At 36.2% G+C, this 24,286-nt stretch overlaps 2 protein-coding genes across 52 annotated transcripts in view; one reads left to right on the top strand and one right to left on the bottom strand.

The window, feature by feature from the left end:
• The window catches only part of myo9aa (myosin IXAa), a 256,784-nt gene extending 255,511 nt beyond the window's left edge, over positions 1 to 1,273 (bottom strand). For 49 of the 50 annotated variants that reach the window (XM_087258425.1, XM_087258438.1, XM_087258442.1 and 46 more), the window contains exon 1: positions 943 to 1,235. The gene's annotated coding sequence lies outside the window, so the exon portion shown is untranslated. 50 annotated transcript variants of the gene reach the window in all.
• Positions 1,274 to 1,452: 179 nt separating this feature from the next.
• On the top strand, positions 1,453 to 9,281 carry senp8 (SUMO peptidase family member, NEDD8 specific). 2 transcript variants are annotated; one of them, XM_087259662.1, is made up of 3 exons: positions 1,483 to 1,546; positions 5,110 to 5,816; positions 8,918 to 9,281. In XM_087259662.1, exon 2 carries the CDS (start codon positions 5,131 to 5,133, stop codon positions 5,767 to 5,769), a length of 639 nt encoding a protein of 212 aa, XP_087115788.1. In that variant the 5' UTR covers positions 1,483 to 1,546; positions 5,110 to 5,130; the 3' UTR covers positions 5,770 to 5,816; positions 8,918 to 9,281.
• The last annotated feature ends 15,005 nt before the right edge of the window (positions 9,282 to 24,286 follow it).

The following is a 24,286-nucleotide window of genomic DNA, read 5'->3' as shown; positions in this document are numbered from 1 at the left end:
GATGTGGCTCTTTTTTGGATTGTCGTAAGCTATAGAAACTAAAGATGTAAAACAGGAAATTCTTTGGGACCATTGTTTTTGTTTACATCCCTCAAAATGGTTTATAAAGAACCATGGTAAACAATACAGGGAGCATGTCAAAAGTTGTCACTGAACGAATGTGCACATATAAAACCAACTTAACCTCAATGTCAAATGTTGCTAACGTGATGAACATTTCTGGCTACTCTGAGAACACCTAAAAGTGAACTTCACACATCCACTATTCAAATCACTGCAACATCAGATGAATAAAGGTCAAACAAACTGACTAAGACAAATTTATAAAACAAAAAAGCAGCAGTATCATTTGTTAACAGTAGCAACTTTGTATACTAGTCCACCAAATAAATGCAATGGCATCGATACACCCTTAAGTCCACAAATACTACTAGGACCACTGATTGTCCAAAAATAGACCAGTGAATGAAAGGGAAATGAAACATTGTGACAGGGTCCGGATGACTGTGCAGATTTGCCCCGTGATTACTGCAGTGCTGGGGTGAAGTAAGTCTTCAATAATACATGCACCATCATCATCATCATCATCCTCGTTGTCTCCACCCAGGACATCTGTCACACTTCAAAAGGGGTTTACTCAGCGGCTCTATAATGTCAGCTCAAAGTTATTCTAACATAAGTACACTCATATCACCCTTCGCCGGTTACCCTGGTGTCTACTGACACTGAAGCAAGAGAAATATCACAATTTGGTGATGCACGTATGCCACGAGTTAGCGCGCAAACGTCCCGACAAGCAGACATAAAGCAAGGGATGAAACTCTGATGTCTCGCTCGCTCCCACTGCTGCTGGGGAACTTCGATTCAACAGCGGGTCGGGTTAATGGGAACGATAAGTTCGCCGACAGCATAAGTGCAAAAACAACACAGAATAAACCTCACCTCTATGAGCTCAGTGTAAAAATCCAGTGTGCTGCGCTTCTCCTTTAAGGACAGATCAAATCCAGCGCAGCTCTAATATCCCAGAAAGGTCTCTCTCAGATTGTCCTTTGCAACTTTCCCGTGTCCAAACATGCGTGCCGTTGTGCCATTTTGATTAAAAGAAAACTACAGGCTTTTTCCCCATTGAAAATTCCTAACAGTGCGCCGTTTCTTTTCTCGTGGGAGTCGCTCGCTGAAACTCCTTTCTGTTTTTTCTGCTTAATCAGTGCTGCTTCTCATCAGCGTTCAAGCGCGCGCTGCGCGTACTCGCTGCGGCTCTTGGACTCGGCGGATGGGCGGGGTCAGCTGCGGCGATGGGCGGTGGCTGCCTTTCACAGAACAAATACGTAACTAGACGCGTCACGACAACAAGCCAATCAACGACGAGCTTGAGAAAGAGGCGTGTACGTCTGATCCGCCCCTTAAAGACTGTCGCAAAGGGTGTAAAAGCACGACATTTTCTGTCACAACATTTAAATGTTTACGGCAGCTGCCCTCATCGCGCCAGTGGTAGAGAAAGGTGGACGGTATGATAGTTTTATTTTGGTGCTGTTTCTTTTGCGAGGTAAGAAACGATGTTTACAGACTAGATTAACAGATAAAGAAGGTAGAGAACGAAAAATTATTTGCTTTGGAGTCGTTGTGTTAGTTTGGCCTGCACCAGTGTAGTGCATGGAAGACAACTTTAATGCTCGAGAACGGTTAAAATAATAGTGTAAATACTGTAACGTTAATAGGCTATTTTGAAGGGGTCTACTTATGTTACTAAAAAGTACAGGTCAGGGTGTAAGTGTTGTTCTTGAAATAATTACAAAACTAAAGTGATATGAGCTGGTGATAAATTACTGTTAGTAGAATGGGCAGATGAACTGATATGTCAACACATTGATGAATAGATTTTATAACATAGTATTAGCCACTAGAGTATGCATTTAAATCAATAAAATCTCTAAATTGTCTCCACAGTTTATGCAAATAACTTTGGCACATTTAATTGCAGATGCTTTTACACATTTTAAGTGCAGTTGAAGCCAGAATTATTAGCCCCCCTGTTTATTTTTTCCCCATCTTATGTTTAACGAAGAGAAAAAAATAACACCTTTCTGAACATAATAGTTTTAATAACTCATTTCTTATTACTGATTTATTTTATCTTTGCCATGATAACAGCACATAATATTTGATTAGATATTTTTCAAGACACTTCTATACAGATTAATGGGAAATTTTAAGGGTTAACTTGGTTAATTTGGGTTACCTAGGCAGGTTAGAGTAATCAGGCGAGTTATTTCTATAATGATGGTTTGTTCTGTAGACTGTATCAAAAAAATAGCTGAAAGGGGCTAATAATTTTGTCCTTAAAATGGTTTAAAAAAAAATAAAAACTGCTTTTATTCTAGCCGAAATAAAACAAATAAAAAAACATTATCAGACATACAGTGAAAAATTACTTGCTCTGTTAACATCATTTGGGTAAATATTCAAAAATACAAATAATAATAAAAAAAAATATATATATATCAAATGGGGGTTAATAATGGGGTAAATCATTTTGACATCAGCTGCATACACCATGACAAGTATTCAATTATTTAAATTTTACTATAAATAACATATTTATTGTGTAATCAGTAGAATTAATAGTACAGCCATAACGGCAAATAGGTAGTTATGTAAGCATATAAATAAATAACTACACTGAAAATGGTGCTGTTTAGGAAAATACAAACCAAAGGGGTCCCACACTTTTTGAAAGTAAATGAATTTTACACGTATTTATTCAAGGCCTGACAAGTACCTAAAAACAAACATAGGTCATTAAAAGTGCTTGAATTAAATATGAAATAAAATTTGTTATGTAATTTAAACAATTTTACTGCTGTTAAAAACTGTTTAGAAAACTGAGAAATTCTTCATTTTAAAATCTTAAATTTAAGTCTAGTACAGTAACGCTGACAAATAATGTGCATTTTATTAATATTTCAGAAACTGCACTTGAGTATTACCTGCATTGAAATCAACAAATTTTATTCACGTTCTTAGAACATGTCTGTTTTTAAATGGTATTTTTTACTGTGACATTTTTAGGTGAAGTGAATTGTTAAGTACAGTAAGGACTTTCACACACTAAATAAGCTGGGGTGTAAATTACAAAGGAGCTTGATTTAAAGTTATGATGCTTTAAAAAGTCTTTGAATATGCTGTTTGTAAAAGTTACCTCAGATATTAGTTGCCACAGTGAGACAGTACTAATAAAAAATAAAATAAAGAAATATAAATTGTTGGGAAATAACAAATTTAATAAGTTAGTAAGATCAATACAGTCAGTGGTTGTGTCATTAGTATATATGTTGATAAATAGATTTGTAACGTATTCAAATGATGCTGTGAATGGTAAATAAAAACATCTTTATATAGTCATTCTATTATTTGCAGTAAATGAAACATCCTAAAGTGATGCTGGAGCACTTTCAAAGTAACCTTTAAATTGTATTATTGTTGAAATGACCTACTATTACAGTAGGTACACAGAAATGTGAGTACTGAGGGTAAAAAAGGCTGTTACAACATGAAAATAGTGAGTGGGGATAGTAAAATGTACTGTTTAGGCCAGGGGTGCCCAAACTCAGTCCTGGAGGGTCGTTGTCCTGCATATTTTAGTTTCAACATCAATTAAACACACCTGAACCAGCTAATCAAGCTCTTTCTAGCTATACTAGATACTTCCAGAGACGTGTGTTGAAGAAAGTTGGAGCTAAACTATGCAGGACACTGGCCCTCCAGGACCGAGTTTGGGCACCTCTGCTTTAAGCGATTTATTTATTTTAGAAAATAAGTAGATTAAGTTAATAATAATAAAAATAATAATAATAATGTAATTGTGCACTTTTACAATTCAATCTGTACAAATGCAACCAAACAAATTATATTAATTATAACAAAAATCAATTGATGACATGACATGACTAATACCAACTAATTATCATTTGCACCTTTTTTGGCCAGTGCTGTTTCCACAACTAGGTTTTGGCCATTTTCCAGCAATACAATTTGAAATAATTTACAATATAATTTAAAATGCATTAGCAAAGTCCTTTTATATATATTTTAATAATTACATGAGAATAAGTATGTTGTTGCATTTTTACATGTATATAATTTACTCTGAATAATGATATAACACAATCTGACCCATTTGTTACTTTTTAAACAATATTTTACACATAAAAAAAAAGTATATGCACTTTATTTGCATAATCACTTTTGTAGATATAATCTGATGCAGACACCAAAATGGAATCTCATCTTTGACCTATAGAAATAGACTGCATTGATAATGGTACTATATATGGAAATGAATATATTTTCAATGGTGCAAAGTAGAAAACATACAGTGATTGTGACATAAATTACAGAAGCTATGTAATCTCTGTAATCTGTAATATATAAAATACTGTGAATTATTCTGTCTGTTTTTTTTTTTCATAAAAAGCAACTTAATAACAATAATAACAATACCAAAAACAATAACTTGCTGTATATAAATGAAAAACATGTTTTAGGAGTTGTAAGCCTACAAAATTGAACTCTTTGAATTTTTTTTTTGTTTTTATTGATACAAAAACACTGAAATTCATTGATATTTTTAATCTATTTTTTGTATTTTATTAAAATACCATGTTGGCACTTCAGAATACTGTGAATTATTCTGTTTATGATTTATTATTGTTGTTATTATTATTGTTAGAGCACACTTTTCTAATGAAGGAAATGTAACTGCACATAACTTGCTGTATATAAATAAAAAACATGCTTCTAAAAGTACACATACAGACACAAATACTTTACTGTAAACGTAAATAACCTGTTTTGTTTTTATTAAAATACCAGATACCGTGATACAATATTGAGTAATAATTATGGCATGACAATTTTAACCATTGCATGCCTTGTGCATATAATACAAAAGGTAAGCAAATAATGTCAAATATGGTAATCGAATAATATAGTAAGAATAACAGAACATCTGTTGTTGTGTAAGTGACAGTTTACCATTACAGAAGTATTGTGTTAGTGGAATGGATCATAAATGCAAATCAATAAAATCTCTGCATTGTCATCTTACAGTAACTGCTGCTATTTTTGAGAATGGATCCAGTGGTGCTGAGCTACCAGGACAGTTTGCTGCGGCGCTCGGACGTGGCACTTCTCAATGGCCCGCACTGGCTCAACGATCAGGTCATAGGTTTTGCCTTTGAATACTTTACAACTGAATGCTTCAAAAGCCTTTCCGATAAGATCTGTTTCATCAGCCCTGAAGTTGCTCAGTTTATCAAATACGCCTCATGTCATGAGGAGCTTGCCATTTTTCTTGAGCCGTTGAGCCTTGCGTCTCGTCGCTGGGTATTTTTGGCAGTCAATGACAACTCGAATCAAACGGCTGGCGGCTCTCACTGGAGCCTGCTCCTCTATCGGCGAGACACCAGCCAGTTTGCCCACTACGACTCCCAGAGTGGAAGTAACTCTCTGCATGCCCGCCGTATTGCAGCCAAGTTGGAAGCTTTTCTTGGAGCTGGGGCGAAAGTGCCTTTTGTGGAGGAGCAGTGCCCTTCTCAGCAGAACAGTTATGATTGTGGCATGTATGTAATCTGTAATGCAGAGGCTCTGTGTGAGAGCATTAAAACTGAAGGCTTCCCCAGCCTGCCCACTCCCATCATAACACCCACCTACATTACACACAAACGGACAGATTGGTATTCGCTAATACAGAGACTCGCCAAGGAATGACTGGATAACCTTAACATTGTGCTGCAGTTCTGGGGAAAGAAGGCAAAGTAAATCTATCTATTATACTCAATCTTGCACAAAATAAAAACTGCATTTTGGATACAGCATGCGCTTCTCAACAGATTGTTCGACAAACTCATAAAGGAATAGTTATCTGACAGTATCCGATAAACGTATCAGATCACGCTCCGAAAAATGAAATTTCCATCATCATACTCACCTTCATATCACTCCAAACTAGGGCTGCATGATATTGAAAAAAAAACTTGCATTGCAATATTTAGTTTTTCTGCAAATTTATAAATTGTGATATGAAAATTCATAATTTTACAATGATTGGGACAATTTTTAGGGGAGCGCATTTTACAAATTTGTATGTATATATTAGAACTTTTTTTTTTCGAAAGCAAAATTAACCATTATGCTTTGCGTGTATGCGTAAGGAAGATGAATGTGCATGAAAATTGCATTTGATTAATCTGGCAGCCCTACAGCTGAATCTACTCTCTCTCTCTCACACACACACACAGACACACACACACAAAATAAGCTTTTTAAACATAAACATAAATCTATCTACTGTATCTGTCTGTCTACAAAGTTACTCTTTCCCTCCTTTGTAGCTTTTTTTTTTTTGCACTTCCTATATAACATGTAGAGACTGTTTACACCTGGGGCCTCATGTATCAGTGCTGTGCACGCACAAAAACTTTGCTTACGCCAGATATTATGCTCATGTTTGGGTTTACTAGCGATGAAACTAATGTGAGATTGTGCATTGGTCCGCGCCAACTTCATGTCTGGCGTACATGTATTTCTTGTCTGTGTTTGTTTTATTTGCATTGGTGACTCCTAGAGGCAATTATGTTAAATTGCACACTACAAAGTATCGCACCAACAAATGTGAAAAACATTTATAATTGGTTAATTGACAATATATATATATATATATATATATATATATATATATATATATATATATATATATATATATGTATAATTTTTATTTTTTTAACCACATATGTAATTTTAGAACCTATAAAAGTATTTGCAAATGTATACAACCCTTAGTTTATGGCAATGGCAGTGTTGGCATTATTAGAGTAAATTGTCAATGGTCGATTACGAAGGCTCCAAGGTGGCAGGGTGCGCGATGGGTGGCTTTTTGGTGAGTGATGTATTTTAAAGATATAATTCCAGCTAAGTTTTTATTTTTATTTATTTTTATTTAAGTTTAAGTATTAGTAATTATTTAACTTCATATCAGGAGACCGCTGTTAGCCATTAAAGACTTGGCTGTTAACCCCCTCAACAGCCCACTAACTGACCAAGAGCGCAGATACAATGATGCCCATTCTCACACACGGTCAGTTGTAGAGCAGGCGATTGGGCAGCTGAAATGGTGGTGACGCTGCTTTGAGCAGATGGGTGCTGCTATACCACCCTAACAAAGTGTTCCTCTAATACATCTTTGTCTCCCACAGACACGAATACTACTCCAGACAGTAAAGTGTCAAATTGAGACCACTCTTCTAAAGGGTGCTAGTTCACGGTTACTGTTCTCCTCCTAACTTGCACCTTTACATCGGACAATTTATTTTTTAATTCATTCACAGTGCGACGTTCAAACCCTACTGCATTAACCACGTCAGATAAACTCTCCCACTCTATTTTTATTTCTTTTGTTATTAATTCCGGAGGACAAACTTGCAAATAATACAATTTTTCACTAGTCTACCTTTGATAGGAGCATCTCCAATTCTCATTCTGTAAAGTTTCTCTTGTTGCTTGCTTTTACCATTTGCTTTTTCATTTGGTTTTGCCAAAGTGGAGTCATTATCCTATTTAAATAGGGAAGGAGGCAGGGAGGGGTTTTGCATTCATGCTCGTGCGCTCAGATTCATGTTAATTTGGATGTACAAAGAGAATATGTGTGGGATTCCACGTACGCAGTATTTAATACATCTGATTTTGTTTCTGCATATGCACATTTTCAGCTTTATCCGTACGCAATGTTTTAGTATTAATTCAGCGCAAGTTGTTGTACATGAGGCTCCAGGTCACTTTATGTTGTCTCTGATGGTATAGCAAGCCAATCGTGAAAAGGACAGTTGTAAATGCCCTCCGAAACACATTTGTGAGGGATATATATCTGATTAGTCCACACTCACTTGCTATATAAAACCTAATTCTGCAAACACTGAATTTTCTCTTTGAATGAGGAATTCAAATGGCACATGAGGGTGAGTTAATGATTGTTTCATTTTTGGATGTGCTGATCTTTTATAGATACATCCATAATGTATCATCCACTCATAAGAAAGAAGAAACTTGTGATCAGTGTAACCAATCGGTTAGCAGCACAAGTTGGTAGACTGAGAATATATTATTGCTGATTATTATAGTATTGGTGGCATGAAGTGAGTAACTGAATGTGATGCTTGTTTACAAGACCTTTTGCTCAGGGCTTCTGTGGAGAAGAGTACAGATGACAAAGAATGTGAATGTATTCTTCTACTGAACTACTGTTTGCCAAGGAAATGTAGTATGTGCTGTTAAACCTCACAGGCTGAACAAAATAAAGTAGTTTTTCTTTAAGCAAGTTTAGAGCTGAAAAATGCTTCGTTACCTCACACCAGCAAATGCATGGTTTTATAACAGTCCATTCTTCACATGTATTTACCAATGAAATCAGCGGATAAAAATGAGTAGATTTTAAATTGATTAAAAGCAGATTAAAATTCTGCATGCGTGGAATCGTGATGCAGTTCACATTGTAATACTGACTTTATTTAAGCTGTATGTCCATTACAAAAACAACAACAAATCTTATTTTTCTCTGTCATGTGTTTTATTTATGGTGTACTTCAGTTGTTACATTTGTTTCATTTATTTGCATTGTTGTGCTAATAATGCATACTTGGATCAGTATTCAATTTGAACAATTCTGTAATATTACTGGACTACTGTTTTTAACACTGAAACGGCTCTCTCTTTGATTTGTCATTGAATTATTATAGCATTGTTAACGTTATTTGACATGGTTGATTTCAGGTGTGTAATTTTACTTCAGAAACTTGCTATTAAATCAAATTAAATGAAACAAAAAGCATCAAATTGATCAAACTCCTCATTCATTTTCCTTCAGCTAGGTCCTTTATTTGTCAGTAGTCGCCACTGTGGAATGAACCACCAACTATTCCAGCAAACGTTTTATGCAGCAGATGCCCTTCCAGCCCCCACCCAGTACTGGGACACACCCATACACTCACTCATTCACTATGGACAATTTTTGTTTTTCCAATAACCTATAGCAAATGTGTTTGGACTGTGGGGGAAACCAGAGCACAAGGAGGAAAGCTACGCAACCTTATTGCTGTGATGCGAGAGTGCTAACCACTGAGTCACCGTGCCGCCCCTGATCAAACCCCTAAATCAATGAAACCCTTCGAAATTAAATAATGTCAAGTGTTCTCTTAATAAAGTGGAAATAAACATTAGAGAACAACCTACCATTGCATAATTTCCCAGGTCAATCTGTAGTTCTATTTGGATTTACCCTGACAGGTAAAGAAAGGGGTTTTAAGTGTATTTCAATAGTTTCATATATTTTGAAGAACAGTATAAACACTTGACAAGACATTACAGATCAAATTTAGACAGCACTTTCAGATTCTCCCAGTTATTGGTGTTAATCTGGCCATTGGTGGAAACTTCATTGTTTGGAGGAACTATTTCACTGCCAGCCTAAAAGTTTGCAGAAGCTTTGGAGATTTGGAAAATTGATATTAAATCCTTCAATCACAGACCGCATGTTGTCTATATCGAGGCCAAAAGAGTAACCCTTTCAGCCATACCAAGAGAAGCTCACGCCTAAAAAAAAAAAAGTGAACAAAAATATTGTTTTGTTTAAAATCTAGACTGGAACTTTACTAAACTGCTTCTTTGAACTTTAAAATGAATTCATTTTTTCAAATTAAATTACATTGAAACTAATCAAATTAAAACTGTACATTGTTAATATGACAAGCTTTTAAATGAATTTTGTGATAGAGGACAAATGCAACAGCATGTTGCAACTGTCCCAACTCTGTCAAACATGATTAAACTGTCTATGCAAGGTGGATATAATAGCTTTAATGCTTAATATTTAAAGATAAGAAAACAATGTTTTAATTTATGTGCATGAATGATGTTTTACATAAACAGATTAGATTATGAAAAAAATTCTGAACATTAAAAAAAAATCTTTTTGACCTTAAAATTAGTTTTATACTGAAGGAATGGTCACATATGGCTGATTTCTCTTAGATTTAAGGAGGGTCGAACTGAGAATATGTAGTATGAATATCACTCTAGCTTATTCCTGAATGGAGGAAGTCTTATTGCAACTGCCCCATGTTGCAACCATCCTCACTCTCCCCTATTTGTGAATTCGGAGGAGAGTTTTCAGAAAGATCATCTGAAACAAATGTAAATCCTAAAAGATCCCTTTAATAGTGTAAAATCGGTGGTCTTTAATCGTTGGTTTGACATGTTCCCCAACAGCTGATTAATGGCTGATTGCGATCAGATTTTTCCTCCAATGAAATTCTGGCTATGACAAGGTTTCAGACATTTTCCTGCAGTGTGATTTTTCTTATGATTTCAGCGTTAACCAAAGAACCAATAGGCATGTTGAACCTGATGGCACAATCAGTGTGACGGCTTGAAACCACCCCAGGGAAATGTCACAACTGTTTTCTTATCAAGGCATGCAATAAGTAAAATTAATACTACAGATTGTTTATGATTGCTGTGAGGTTTCATTGCAGAAGAGCGGTTATTGAACGTGTCGTGAATTGATGGCGTCGAACTCCAGATGACTTGTCTTGATTGTTGAACAGTCTGACATTTTGACAACTGAGGTCTAACAGTGTGACATGGGGAACATGTTTGTACAGTTTGACAAGCTAAAATCACTGGATTACTGCAAAGCATATAAAAAATTGCACAGTGTAAGTTGGGCTTACTCAGAATGTACTATACGTATTTGTTAATGTTTTATGAACTTTTAAGAGAATTTGGTCTAAATTCCCACTGTGAACAAATCTCTCATTAGCAAAAGGCTTGACAAACCTTTGACGAAGAGCATGTTTTGTGGACAAAAAGAATTATCCAAAGTTTGCTTTATTGATGAAAGGAGGTTTCATTTATTTGGGTCAGATGGGAAGCATTATGTTCATCATCCCAATGGTTAAAGACTGAACCCAAACTGTGTAAAGAAGTGAAAAGTGGATGAGGGAGTGTCAGGGTTTGGGGAATGTTTACCAGAATATCTTAGTACAACACATGGTTCCTTTCCTTCATTCATCAGCCATCCGTTTTCCAAAAGAACGATGAGCTTGTCACACAGCAAAAAGAGGTAAGTGGTTTCTTGGGCAAAAAACATTGATATAACGGAATAACAGATCAGTGATGTAAACCTGATCCAACATCTCTTGAAAATCCCCAGAGCCTACGAGGACTAGTGATGTCCTGTGAAAGACTATGCCCTTGTTAAAGAATATAGTGTCCTGTCACCCAGAAGGCACAATTTCTGAGGCCAAGATCAGACCCACTCCTGTCACAGTTGTCCTGCCCACATACCGTGCAATAATGGCAATAGGGCGATCCAGTCTTGTGCCGCAATGAAAAAGAAAAGCCAACTGTCAGCCTTAAACTAAAATAATAATAAACAAGAACATAATAAATAAGAACCGGCCTAAATCTGGGTCACGTTTATTTACATTATAACACCCCATTCTGGTCTAAAACCAAAACACTGTTCCTGCCCATATACCACATAGAATGAGGGCACTTTGGCAGTCAGCTGCTGATTGCCAGATTTGGGCCACAAGTAAGCCAAATATAGACGGAATGTCCGCCATAAATGAATAAATTAGAACATTTTGTGCCCTGGTCTATTTTGCCAGATTTAAGTCACAAGGAAGCCATGAATAAACACACCAGAAATACCCCATTTTTTATTTTGCCCAGTTCCAGCACCCTGCTCCAGCCCACATACTGTACTGACTGATGGAATATAGGCAATTTGATTTGATTAGGCAATTTGCCAGATTTGGGCCTTAAGTGAATTGAACCATTGCAGCATGTAAGCCAATAACATAAATTGGCCATAATGTGGGCCACATTTGATTTTTATGCTAACTCTGGTATTCCATATGCGAACAATGTGCATCATAGAATGGTGGCCTTTAAGTAGTGTTCCAAAAGCATGCCACATAGCTAGCAATAGACCAAATAAAGCAAAAATGTACATTGTCCACACTAAGTCCCAATTCTACTCCTTAGCCCTTCCCCTTAATCAATTCTCTTTAGCTTGAATGCATAGGGCTAAAGGGAAGGGTTAGATAACCCTTGAAACTGAGATTTTTCAGGACCACACTCGAAACCAAGGGTTAAGAAAATTTCCCAGAATACACCAGTTACAATGGCCGCATAGCTGCACCTGAAAGTTAGGAGAGGCACAAATTAGTATTTTTTTGTCATTATTATGATTTTTTACAACAAACAAACACTCATTGATCATTCATTCATAACCGCATTTGTGTTTTACTGTTGTGCTTAAACTGTAAAATAAAAAATGCTAAATTTGGCTATCTATAATCCATAATAATAAATCCTGTATAGTGATCCCATAACATGCTTTCACATCTGACACTCGAATATCCTGTAAGAAAAGTCTAGTGGATGGAAATGAGCTGTTTACAGTGTCTGCTATAATGTTGAAGTTGTGTGTTTACATGGATGAATATGCCCAGGGTGTAAATGCACAGTACAGGTACGATCTTATTGCCACATTATATTGTTATAATTACATGATATTGTTGCCTTTGTTGATTTCCTGATGATAAATACCAAAAAAATAACACAACTGGAATAACTACAGCAGTCGCCATCGTCCATCTCATACAAAGCAGGCGATTGTGATTACATATGATGACCTGTGGAGGTGTTGTAGTGCTACCGTTTCTTAAGGGTAAATTTTGAAGGGTGAAGGGGTAGGGGTACAAAAATAGAATTGGAATTGGGCCTAAGCCTTAAGACCCATTGTGCAGAGAAATGTATAAATGACTTTGCTAATTGTCCAAATATGTTGATCCAGATTTATTTTGGAAATAAATGTATTGTAATTCATTTATATTGGCAATGGAAATTCATTTGTGATAACATTTCCAAATACATTATTTAATGTTACATCAGCAGTCCAACTATGGCAGCAAAATAAAACAGCATCAAGAAACTAAATAAAAACATAACAGGTTTTGCTAGCTTGGCAAATTCAAAGGCCTCAAAGAAGAAAACTCATCTAACAATGCAAAAATATGGGGTTAATTTCCACAGGGGTTTTGTGTCAAATAACTTATACATTAATATACTGTAACATCAGACACCTGTCTGTGATCGCAAGTTACGTGACAAAGATCTTACATTCAGGTACACTGTAACTTCAGACACCTGTCTGATTGCAAGAATTTTTAGCAGGAGGAAATAAAAAGAAACACTGCAAAATCTTTTATCAGTTGGCATATTAACCTACAAGAAACCATATATTGTATAGGGAGTGGCATTCATTCATCCATTTTCTTTTGGCTTAGTCCCTTTATTTATCAGAGGTCACCACTGTTTTTCAGTTTCAGTTTTTTTGGATTAACATTCATTTATTCATTTGTTTTCCTTCGACTTTGTCCCTGTTTTATCAGGGATTGCCACAGGGGAATGAACAGCCAACTTATCCAGCATATGTTTTAGAAAGCAGATGCCCTTCCAGCTGCAACCCAGTACTAGAAAACATTCATTCACACTCACACTCATAGACTGCAGCCAATTTAGTTTATTCAATTCACCTAGCACATGTCTTTAGACTGTGGGGGAAACCGGAGCACCCAGAGAAAACCTACGCCAACAGAGGGACAACATGCAAACTCCACACAGAAATGCCAACTGTTCCAGCCCAAACTTGAACCAGCAACCTTCTTGCTAAGAGGCAACGGTGCTAACCACTGAGCCACCATGTCACTTAGGAAGTGGCATTATTATCAAATTCTAAACTTAGAGAAAAACAAAGTTTTTTTTTTTAATTAAAAACTGCTTTTATCCTAGCCGAAATAAAACAAGTAAGACTTTCTACAGTAAAAAAAAAAAAAAAAAAAAAAATATATATATATATATATATATATATATATATATATATATATATATATATATATATATATATATATATATATATACATATATATTATGGGAAATACTTTAAAAAATTCCTTGCTCTGCTAAACATCATTTGGCAAATATTTCACAGGAGGGCTAATAATTTTAACTTCAGCTGTTTTATAATAACATTTTAGTCTAAATTCAAATGTGATTTGTGTCTATGGAACAAATGCTACATTTCTTATGAAGCTCAGTCTGTAATGCAGAGGTTATCACCGGAACCGTGTTGACAGCAATGGGGCCTCACATTGGCAGGTTTCCTTTCAACAGTACAGTGTGTATGAAAGGCCTCTGAGCTGCTCCGGGGCCTCAGGTGTTTCACATTATCTCTCCGAGGGGGTCCTGACCCTTATGATCTCAGTGCTGGGGTCTGTACACCTCATCCACATGCTTTTAAACGGCACTGTAATGTGCTGCAGATCTCTACAAAAGTGTAAACACATTTCAGGCCCTCCTGTATGACGGAAAGTGACTTTAAAAACTCATATACCACCTTCAGACTTGCTGACTTCAGATTTAACTCTCCGCCTTCTTTTTTTTTTAGTGGTGAAATATGTTAGTCTCAATGACATGTTTTTTTCTTTTTTGTGATGATATTTTTGGAGTGGGGGGGGGGGATTTTTGCCTATAATTATGATAGGACAGTAAATATTTAAATGATGCAAAGTGAAAGACACAGAGGGATAGGATTGGGAAAGGCCGAATGTTGGGACTCAAACTCCAGATGTGAGAGGGACATGACTTTTTTGTATGGATCTGATACAACATTACATTTACATTTACAGCAGAATTTTTTCTGTAACCTTCCCCAGCCTTGTGCCTCGAGATAATCCTGTCTCGGAGGTCTATAGACAGTTCCTTTGTCTTCATGCTTGGTTTGTGCTTTGACATGCACTGTCAACCCTGAGACCTTATAAAGACAGGTGTATGCCTTTTCAAATTAAGCTGCTGAAACATCTCAAGAATGATTAGTGGAAACAGAATGTACCTGAGCTAAATTTAGAGCTTTAGGCAAAGGCTGTGAAAACAAATGTACATGTGATTTTTCTGATTTTTATTTTATTTTAAATAAATTTGCAACAATTTCAAAAAATCTTTTTTTCACATTGTCATTATGGGACTTTTTACATAATGGTTGAATTTTTAGAATCATTAAAACTTAGTATAATGGTTTTAAACCATATAAATCTGGAAAATGTGTGGATTCTCACGACAGATAAAGAAGAATGTCTAGTCTAGTGTGATGTGAAAGTATGTTATTGATCACACACACCCGTTTTGGGCCCTTCAAAATATTCTGTTACAGTATGAGTTTTGTAACCTGAGATCACGTGGAGAACACAAATAGCCTCTTGCACATTCTCCAAAAAGTCTGTAACTGATCTCAACTCTATTGTCATAGTCTCAGAACTGCACACAAAGAGAGACAGAGAAGAAGAAAAAAAAAGATAAGATTGATGTATGTAAAAGTATACCTGGAGAGGTGTCATTTGGGAATGTTGCTCTGGTATGTCCATTTACACTGCTGTTGCCTACAGGTCATGACTGAAAGAGCACAACAGTGACGTTGAGGCTGGAAGTAGGATCTCAAAGCGTTTCCCCTTTATACACTTGCCATTGAGGTGTTAACAAGTCTGCAGTAAATTTAGCACCCAATAGAAAATGATCTCTGACCTTATTGTTAAATTCAAAGATGAATTCTGGTGATAGATATAGAAATGCTTAGGTTATGCATAATTGACTATGGACAGTTGAATTTGGGCATGGGTGCTCAATCCTGTTCCTGGAGACTACCTTCCTGCAGTTTTCACTTGCTACCCATATCAAACACACCTGCCTGTAATTATCAAGTGGTGTTCAGGTCGTAATTAATTGGTTCAGGTGTGTTTGATATAGGTAGCAACTGAAATCTGCAGGAAGGTAGATCTCCGGGAACAGGATTGAGCACCTCTGAATTTGGGTATGCATTATTGTCTATTTTTTCATGGTCTGTTGAAATTCTTAATTCTGATTGGTTGGAAGGTGTGCAGTAAAATTGTTAAATTCACAGGTAGTTCCTGTCATACGATGGCAAAAACAAACAGTGGCAAAACCTGAGCTATTTTGAACCAGAAAATCAGAGCACATCACACCTGTCCTCAGGTCTCTACACTGGCTCCCAGTTACATTCAGAATAGATTTTAAAGTATTATTACTAGTCTATAAATCACTAAATGGCCTAGGACCTCAATACATTACAGATATGCTCACTGAATAGAAACCCAACAGATCACTCAGATCATTAGGATCATATAAACTAGAAGTTCCAAGAGTTCAGTCAAAGCAGGGTGAATCAGCTTTCAGCCACTATGCCCCCGCTGCTGGAATCAGCTTCCAGAAATGATCAGATGTGCTCCAACATTAGCATGTTCAAATCAAGACTAAAAACACATCTGTTTAGCTGTGCCTTTACTGAATGAACACTGTGCTGCGTCCGACAGATTGCGCTATTATGTTTTTCTCTTCTTCTTCATTCTTTTATATCACATTTTACCTGTTTTTATGTTTTTTAATCCGTTTTATTATTTGTTTTTATTTTTTATTTTTTACTTGTTTTCTACATTTATTCTTGTTTATGTAAAGCACTTTGAATTGCCACTGTGTATGAAATGTGCCATATAAATAAACTTGCCTTGCCTTGCCTATTTTGAAAATTGACCGGGCCTTGTGTGAGGAACAGCTGATGGTGACCATATCAAAGTCAAACGGCAGAGGATTGTGGATTCAGAAATGCGTTTCAATTGCTAAAGGAAGAAGCAAGCATTTTCAACATGGTTTTAGACTCAATATGTGAATAGCCTATACAGATTTTACTTGAGAGATAGAGTACAAGCTCTGATCTTAAATAGATAAGTGATGACAAGCCACAAAACCAGCCTGATCTCATGCGGAAACGTAAGTATTTTACATTTTGTCAGTTTAGTGGCTAATTCGTACAAATTTGTACGAGTTTAGTTCAGCTCATTTAAAAAAAGTAGGCGTGGCACCTAACCCCACCCCTAACCGTCAGTGGGTCGTAAGCAAATTGTACTAAATAGTACGAATTAGATCGTACAAATTTATACGAATTAGCCACTAAATCAAAAAGTTACGAATTGCTGTGAGATTGTGTTGCACAAAACACATAATTAAATACATATTTTGCAAACTACACAAAACACACTTACACACTTGCATGTTAAGATCCTGTGGAAGAAGAAACTGGTCCATATGAATTGTAACAGTTACTGACAAAGTCCCTGTCAAAGTTTGACCAAGTCCCATACATAATAGTCTCTCCTGATTCTTGCTTTAATAACAAACGTCCGACGAGTCCTGCATTGCAGCAAAGGTTATTGTATCAATTATCTGAAAAATGACAGGAAAAAACACAGCACAAGGTTGGCTATACTGTGTTATTGTTGTGAAACAGAACTTTAAATGTGTTTTGCAGTACCAGATGCGTAAGGAATATTCAACGGGCAACTAAATTATTAGAAAAATAATGCACTCCTGAGGTGGTAAGGTGCCCACAAATGTGAAGCAGAGTTATCTGATCAAACCAGAGTCAATTATTACACTTTTACTATTGTTAACACACCCAAAAACATTGCATTTGAAAACATGTCAGTTTTTTTTTTTTTTACCTCAAAGCTCCAGTGTACTAATTTCTTTTGCATCTCAGCCAAAGACTTTAGTTTAGTTTTTATTTGATTTCTGACTGCCCTAGGGTGTAAATTAACTGAAATAATTCAGTGTAGTGAAATGAAACTGTAATGCGATCAAGACCTCTCTGGAAGAACTGCTGTTAATGTGAAAATTTTCAGTTTCGAAGTTCCCGGATGAGCCTGCATCAGGGCCGGAGTGGGACTCCTTTTCAGCCCTGGAGTTTCAAGCCTTAGACCGGCCTACCTCAGTTTACGACTGACTATATTAAAATAAGGTCATTTCCAATTCAGTTTCTAATGACACTACCGCGTCTTTTTCAAGAAAACAGCTGCTTTAGAACTTCAAATGTTCAACAACCCTAACAGTATTATATGTCTTAACAATAAAAATTTAAATTATATAATAAAATATATTCAGGTGAGATTCGAACACGGGTCAGCAGCATAGAAACACAACGCGCTGACCACTGGACCACAATGGCACTGTTGTGTTGTTAAGAAAAATATATATTGCACTGTGACCCACCTCGATCTTTTTCTCCCCTTTAAGATTTCTGATAAAATTATATCAGACTTATTAAGTAGTGAATCATCTGATTTTCATTGAGCAGGTGTATTATTCATTAATATTAATTATTTGAATTCGTATATTAACTAAGGTGCCGCTGTTTGGGGTAGAATGATGATTTACTATTAGGTCATTATTACCCTGCGGGCTGCATTTTGCTCACGGGTCTGCGAGAAAATAAATAAAAAGAGCGGATCTGTGGCAAAATAATGAATAAAAAGAGTGAGGCTTTGGTCAAATACATGAATAAATGAAAAGAGTGTGACTGCTGAGAGTGCAAGCAGCTAGGGACACCGGCCCTCGCAGCCAAAAAACGGACCGGCCCACCGGGAATTCTCCCGGTCCTCCCGATTAGCCAATCCGGGTCTGGCCTGCATTATTTAGCAGTTGTTAACTTGGAATAACATGCCTTGGGATGTCACGATTGAATCAATCAGAAGCGAGTATTCCAGACAGCCTATAATGATATAGAATAATAATTATCTTTTAGAAAACTGAAATCTGCAATGGCAGTTCACACTAAAAGAAATTGGAATTTGCTGAGAAAATTGCTATTGTGTAATACAATAATAAATAACTATTACAAACCATATTCTGTTTGGGATTTTGACCAAGTGCATCCAGAATATTCCATTTCGGCCCAGAATTTTTCTTTCTGTGCATCCATATCTACACTGTAAAAATGCTGGGTTTTGACAATTCCATCATATTGTCATGTTCATATTGAACATAAAACAATCAAGTATTTCCCTTTGCCTTCAGACACTAGCGCAGCACGGGGATCAGGGGACTGATCATTGCATGAAGATGACGATCACTGAAAGATGGAGATTCGGCTGTGGAGGATAAGAGGTTTAAGCACTTGGGGTGTACAGTAAAGAGTTACGGGAATGCTTTATTTTCATTGCATGACAAAGCCACTAGACAGGTTTCTATAAGTAGCCAACTTCCTTTTAGGCAAATTCCAAGGGAGGGAAGAAAGTTATGTATTTATGAACAAGACGATAGGACATCTAAACGTTGTTACAGGGTCTTTTTCCACATGAAAGCCCTCACTAAAACACATAAGCTAAGCTGGACTTTTACTGTGGGTCAAGTTTAGCAAGCTTGAAAACATGCCTAGGGCTGGTAGTTATTACAGCATTACAGGATGTGAAAGAATGTATATAGACTGTGTTTCTTTGGAAGCAAATGAAAACATGAAAAATAATGACAGAAATGATGTCTACTATGTACTTCTTAGGAATTCATTTTTATATCACTCTGTCAAGTCAGTAAACGAGAATCTGACAATTTAATATTTTTAATGTCACTATATTTAGGTCACTGAACCTTCGTAGTTTTGAGCCAAAAGTCCAGTTTTCTAAAGGTTTGTTACTGGAGATGTGCTGATATATCGACCAATAGTTTTTAGAACTTGTAATGAAGCAATGTTGAGTTTCTTTGCTGAACTTAATGGTTTATTGTGTTGAGTAGAATAGAGTATTATTTCCCAGAGATGGGTTGCAGCTGGAAGGGCATCTGATGCGACCCGTGATTAATAAAGGGACTAAGCCAACAAGAAAGTGATTAAATAAATAAATGAATAGAGTATTATTTATAAGAGAGAGAGGGAAAGAGAAACCAATCTCATTCATTCCTCAGAAAGGTCTTGCTCTTTTTCTACAAAAAAAAAAAAGAAATAGTTTGAATTGATCCATGGTAAAAAGCAATACTTCTCATGGTATAAACATCTCATATATTTCTTGCATGTTTTTACTTGCATCTTGTTAAAGGTAAAAAAAAAAGGGTTTGTTCCCTGTCAACATAAGAAGCCTTTGGGAGTGACCACAAAGACAGCTCCTTGGCACCATCTAAAGGCAAAACAAGAACCTGCTCTGAAATCATTATCACTAACACATCTTATTTTTTGTTTAACAAGAATGAAACTCAAGACCGCTTTAGACTTAGTGGAGTATATGATTACATCTTATATGAACTTTCATTTTTGGGTAAACTATCCTTTTAATAGACACAGCGTAAACCATAAAACCTATTGTAATAAAACAGTGAAAGCCATTGGTTCAAAGGCAATAATAATAGATATAGCATTAATATTACTTCAAACTATGACAGCATTATTGCCTTCAGGTCCTGCTGTTTATATTTATCTATACAGTTGAAGTCAGAATTATTAGCCCCCTGTTTATTTTTTCCAATTTCTGTTTAGCGGAGAGAAGATTTTTTTCAACACATTTCTAAACATGATACTTTTAATAACTCATTTCTAATAAATGAATTCTTTTATCTTTGCCATGATGACAGTAAATAACATTTTACTAGTTATTTTTCAAAGCACTTCTATACAGCTCAAAGTGACATTTAAAGGCTTAACTAGGTTAATTAGGTTAACTAGGGAGGTTAGGGTAATTAGGCAAGTTATTGTATAATGATTGTTTGTTCTGCAGACTATCAAAAAAAATTAGCTTTAAGGGGCTAATAATTTTGTCCTTAAAATAGTGTTTAAAACATTCATAGCTGCTTTTATTCTAGCTGAAATTAAACAAATAAGACTCCAAAAGAAAAAAAAATGTTATCAGATATACTGTGATATATATATATATATATATATATATATATATATATATATATATATATATATATATATATATATATATATATATATATATATATATAATTTGATAAATGACATAATTTCTGTATAAATTGCTTAACATGACAAGTCAAGCAATTTATAAAGCAATACTGTCATTTATCGAGGAACTGTAGATTGCAGAAAAACTGGTTAGGGTAAATGGGTGATGCAGTGGTGCAGTAGGTGCTGTCGCCTCACAGCAAGAAGGTCACTGGTTCGAGCCTGGGCTGGGTCAGTTGGTGTTTCTGTGTGGAGTTCGCATGATCTCTTTGCATTCGTGTGGGCTTCCTTTGGGTGCTCAGGTTTCCACCACAGCCCAAAGACATGTGGTACAGTTGAATTGGGTGGGCTAAACTGTCTGTAGTGCATGTGTGTGAATGAGTGTGTATGGATGTTTCCCAGAGATGGGTTGCAACTGGAAGGGCATCCGCTGTGTGAAACATATGCTGGATAAGTTGGCTGTGGCGACCCCAGATTAATAAAGGGACCAAGCCGAAAAGAAAATGAATGAATGAATCCTTAAGGTAAGGCTGTTCACAATGTGAAGGTTTAACAGTCACTTAACCACCAAAAAAGAAAATTCTGCATGCCATTATTTACCCACCTTCAACTTGTTTTAAACCAGTTTGACTTTGAACACAAAAAGCAGATATTTTTAAGAATGTGGGAAACCTGTAACCATTGCCATCCATAATAGATCAATAAATACTATGGAAATCAATGGTTACAGGTTTCCAATATTTGTCAAAGTATCTTCTTTTGGATGAGTGTTTTTTTACTTGAGGGTGAGTAAATGATGGCTTATAATTTTGGGGTAAACTATCCCTTTTGTTGACATCTTGTGTTCACATCTCCAAATTTAAAAAAAAATGTTTTTATACAAGCTCAGCCTTACCTAAAAACTCCTAAAACAATCTGTGCACAAGTGCGCATTAATATTTCTACATTTCTAGTGAATTTAGTCCTCTGCCATTACACTATCTGTGGGGAACCCTAAAGGTAGAATGTCTTACTGGGAGATGGGAACGTCTGCATTATATACCATTGATAGAAATCATAACAGCTAACTTAGATCATGTGAGGCATGGGCATTTTACAACCAATCACATTTAGATCCTTGTCTGTGTACTGTGAAGGTGACAGTGTTGGCACTAGCCTTTAGGCTTTTTCATATAAACGAAGCTTTGAGCCAGCTCCAAATGGGCAGGGCCAAGATTATATATCGCTGCAGCCAACAGACCTCCAAGTACACAAAGTGTGTTGGGTTAAGGTTAGAAGGGATAAAGCTGCGAGTATGTTGCCACAAGCCCTGTCTAAATGTGGACGTGTAGACATGTATCTGAAACGTACAGCAATGTAATGTAATGTATTTTACTTTTTGCCAAAAATGTAGCCTGAGGCATGTATTTTCAAGGAAAATATTTCCAAATTGTGTTGAGATTTTGCCAAACATTCACTCATTTTGTCAAGCAGTATCACTACTACCCACATAGCAAAATTTTTCTGGTCCAGATTTGGCCCACACATCAACTTTTGCTTGGCCCACGTGTCGCAGTGAATTCCAGGACTTGATTGGACCAAGTCTGGCTTTGATACAAGGGCCAAACATGGACCTTATCTGGGCCAAGGTAATAACCCATAACTGAGCCTGAACTGGGCCAGACAGGTTGGTGTGTCATGACTGCAATGAATTTGATAAACCCATGAAGCATTACGCTTTAAGCATGCTATGGGCGTGCTTTTTCTTGAAGCGACGTGGTAGAATTTTTTCATTCATTCATTCATTCATTCATTCATTCATTCATTCATTCATTCATTCATTCATTCATTCATTTATTTTTTTCGGCTTAGTCCCCAGGCAACCCATCTCTGGGAAAGATCCTTACACACTCATACACTACGGACAATTTAGCCCACCCAATTCACCAGTAACGCATTTTGCTCATTTGCTCATGTTTTGCTCTTCCTTTTGCTCTTTTGCTCTTCCTTTTGCTCTTTGATCTATTTTGCTCTTCCTTTTGCTCTTTGATCTATTTTGCTCTTCCTTTTGCTCTTTGATCTATTTTGCTCTTCCTTTTGCTCTTTTTGCCCTCTTCCATTTGCTCTTTTATTGCTCTTCCTTTTGCTCTTTTGCCCTTTTTTGCTCTTTTTTGCTCTTTTGATCTTTTTACGCTCTTCCTTTTGCTCTTTTTACGCTCTTCCTGTTGTTCTTTTGCTAGATTTTTGCTCGTCCTTTTGCTCTTTTGCTTTTGTTTTGCTCCTCCTTTTGCTCTTTTGATATTTTTTTTTTTGGCTTTTCCTTTTGGTCTTTTTGTCTTTTTTCGCTCTTCCCTTTGCTCTTTTGCTTTTTTTTGCTCTTCATTTTGCTCTTTCGCTATTTTTCGCTCTTCCTTTTGTTCATTTGCTCTTCCTTTTGCTCATTTACTCTTGTTTGCTTTTCCTTTTGCTCTTTTTCGCTCTTCCTTTTGCTCTTTTGTAAATATTATAGTAGCCAGTGCTTACAGATTTCCAGCATTTTGCAAAATAACTTATTTTGTCTTCAACAAAAGAAAAAAAAATCAATCATGATTGTGATAAGTATAAGTAACTGGTGAAGTTTTGGGTTGGTTGAACTGCCCCTTTCAACATTATTTGATTGGAGTTTCTATCAAACACTAACATTATTTACAAAGACACTGTTATGAAAAAAAATAAGGTTATTTTTGTTCAGTTCATAGCGTGGCACCAAATAAATGACACAAAACGTGTATCTATGATTATCTAACCTAACCTCAGTGGATCTGTCATATGAAACATGCAACGAAATGTACATAAAGCAATGTAATTTTGCTTCACAAAAATGTAGGATGATGCATATGTTTTCAATTAGCCTGAGCGCAGTGTCTTGTATGAAGTTACTCAAACTCCTGTATTTTGCAGTTTAAACCTAAAGGACCATACTGATATTTTTACCTCTCTAAAAAAGGTTTACACATTCCACCAGTTTTATGACTGACATACAAGCCAGCATAGAGTGTCCAAGCGCAGTGTAAAGAAAAGGTTGTATGGTGGAGATAGCATCAGCACTCTCTCTGGCTAACACATGCATGGCCTCAAAAACAGTAAATGTCCTCAGGTGGGGAGAATATAAACAAAGATATTGCAACGGCTTTTAAAGAGCGATTAGGAAGGGTGGACACATATCTGTTCACATCATGATAATTTTTACAGTATCTGCAGTTCTTCTCACTAAGGGAATGAGATTTGCTACTAACCGCTGACACATCTCTTTCACTTGCTGTCTCAGTAAAATCTGTGTGGCTCATGGGCTTTATATTTGGTGAGAGACTGTAAACCTGATATTAGTGTTTTATGAAAATGGGCTCACATCAT

This window comes from Danio rerio, chromosome 7 (assembly GCF_052040795.2).
Source record: "Danio rerio strain M-AB ecotype USA chromosome 7, GRCz13ab, whole genome shotgun sequence".
Taxonomy (NCBI): Eukaryota; Metazoa; Chordata; class Actinopteri; order Cypriniformes; family Danionidae; genus Danio; species Danio rerio.
Note: the sequence above shows the minus strand (reverse complement) of the source record. Positions and strands in the feature narration are given on the sequence as shown.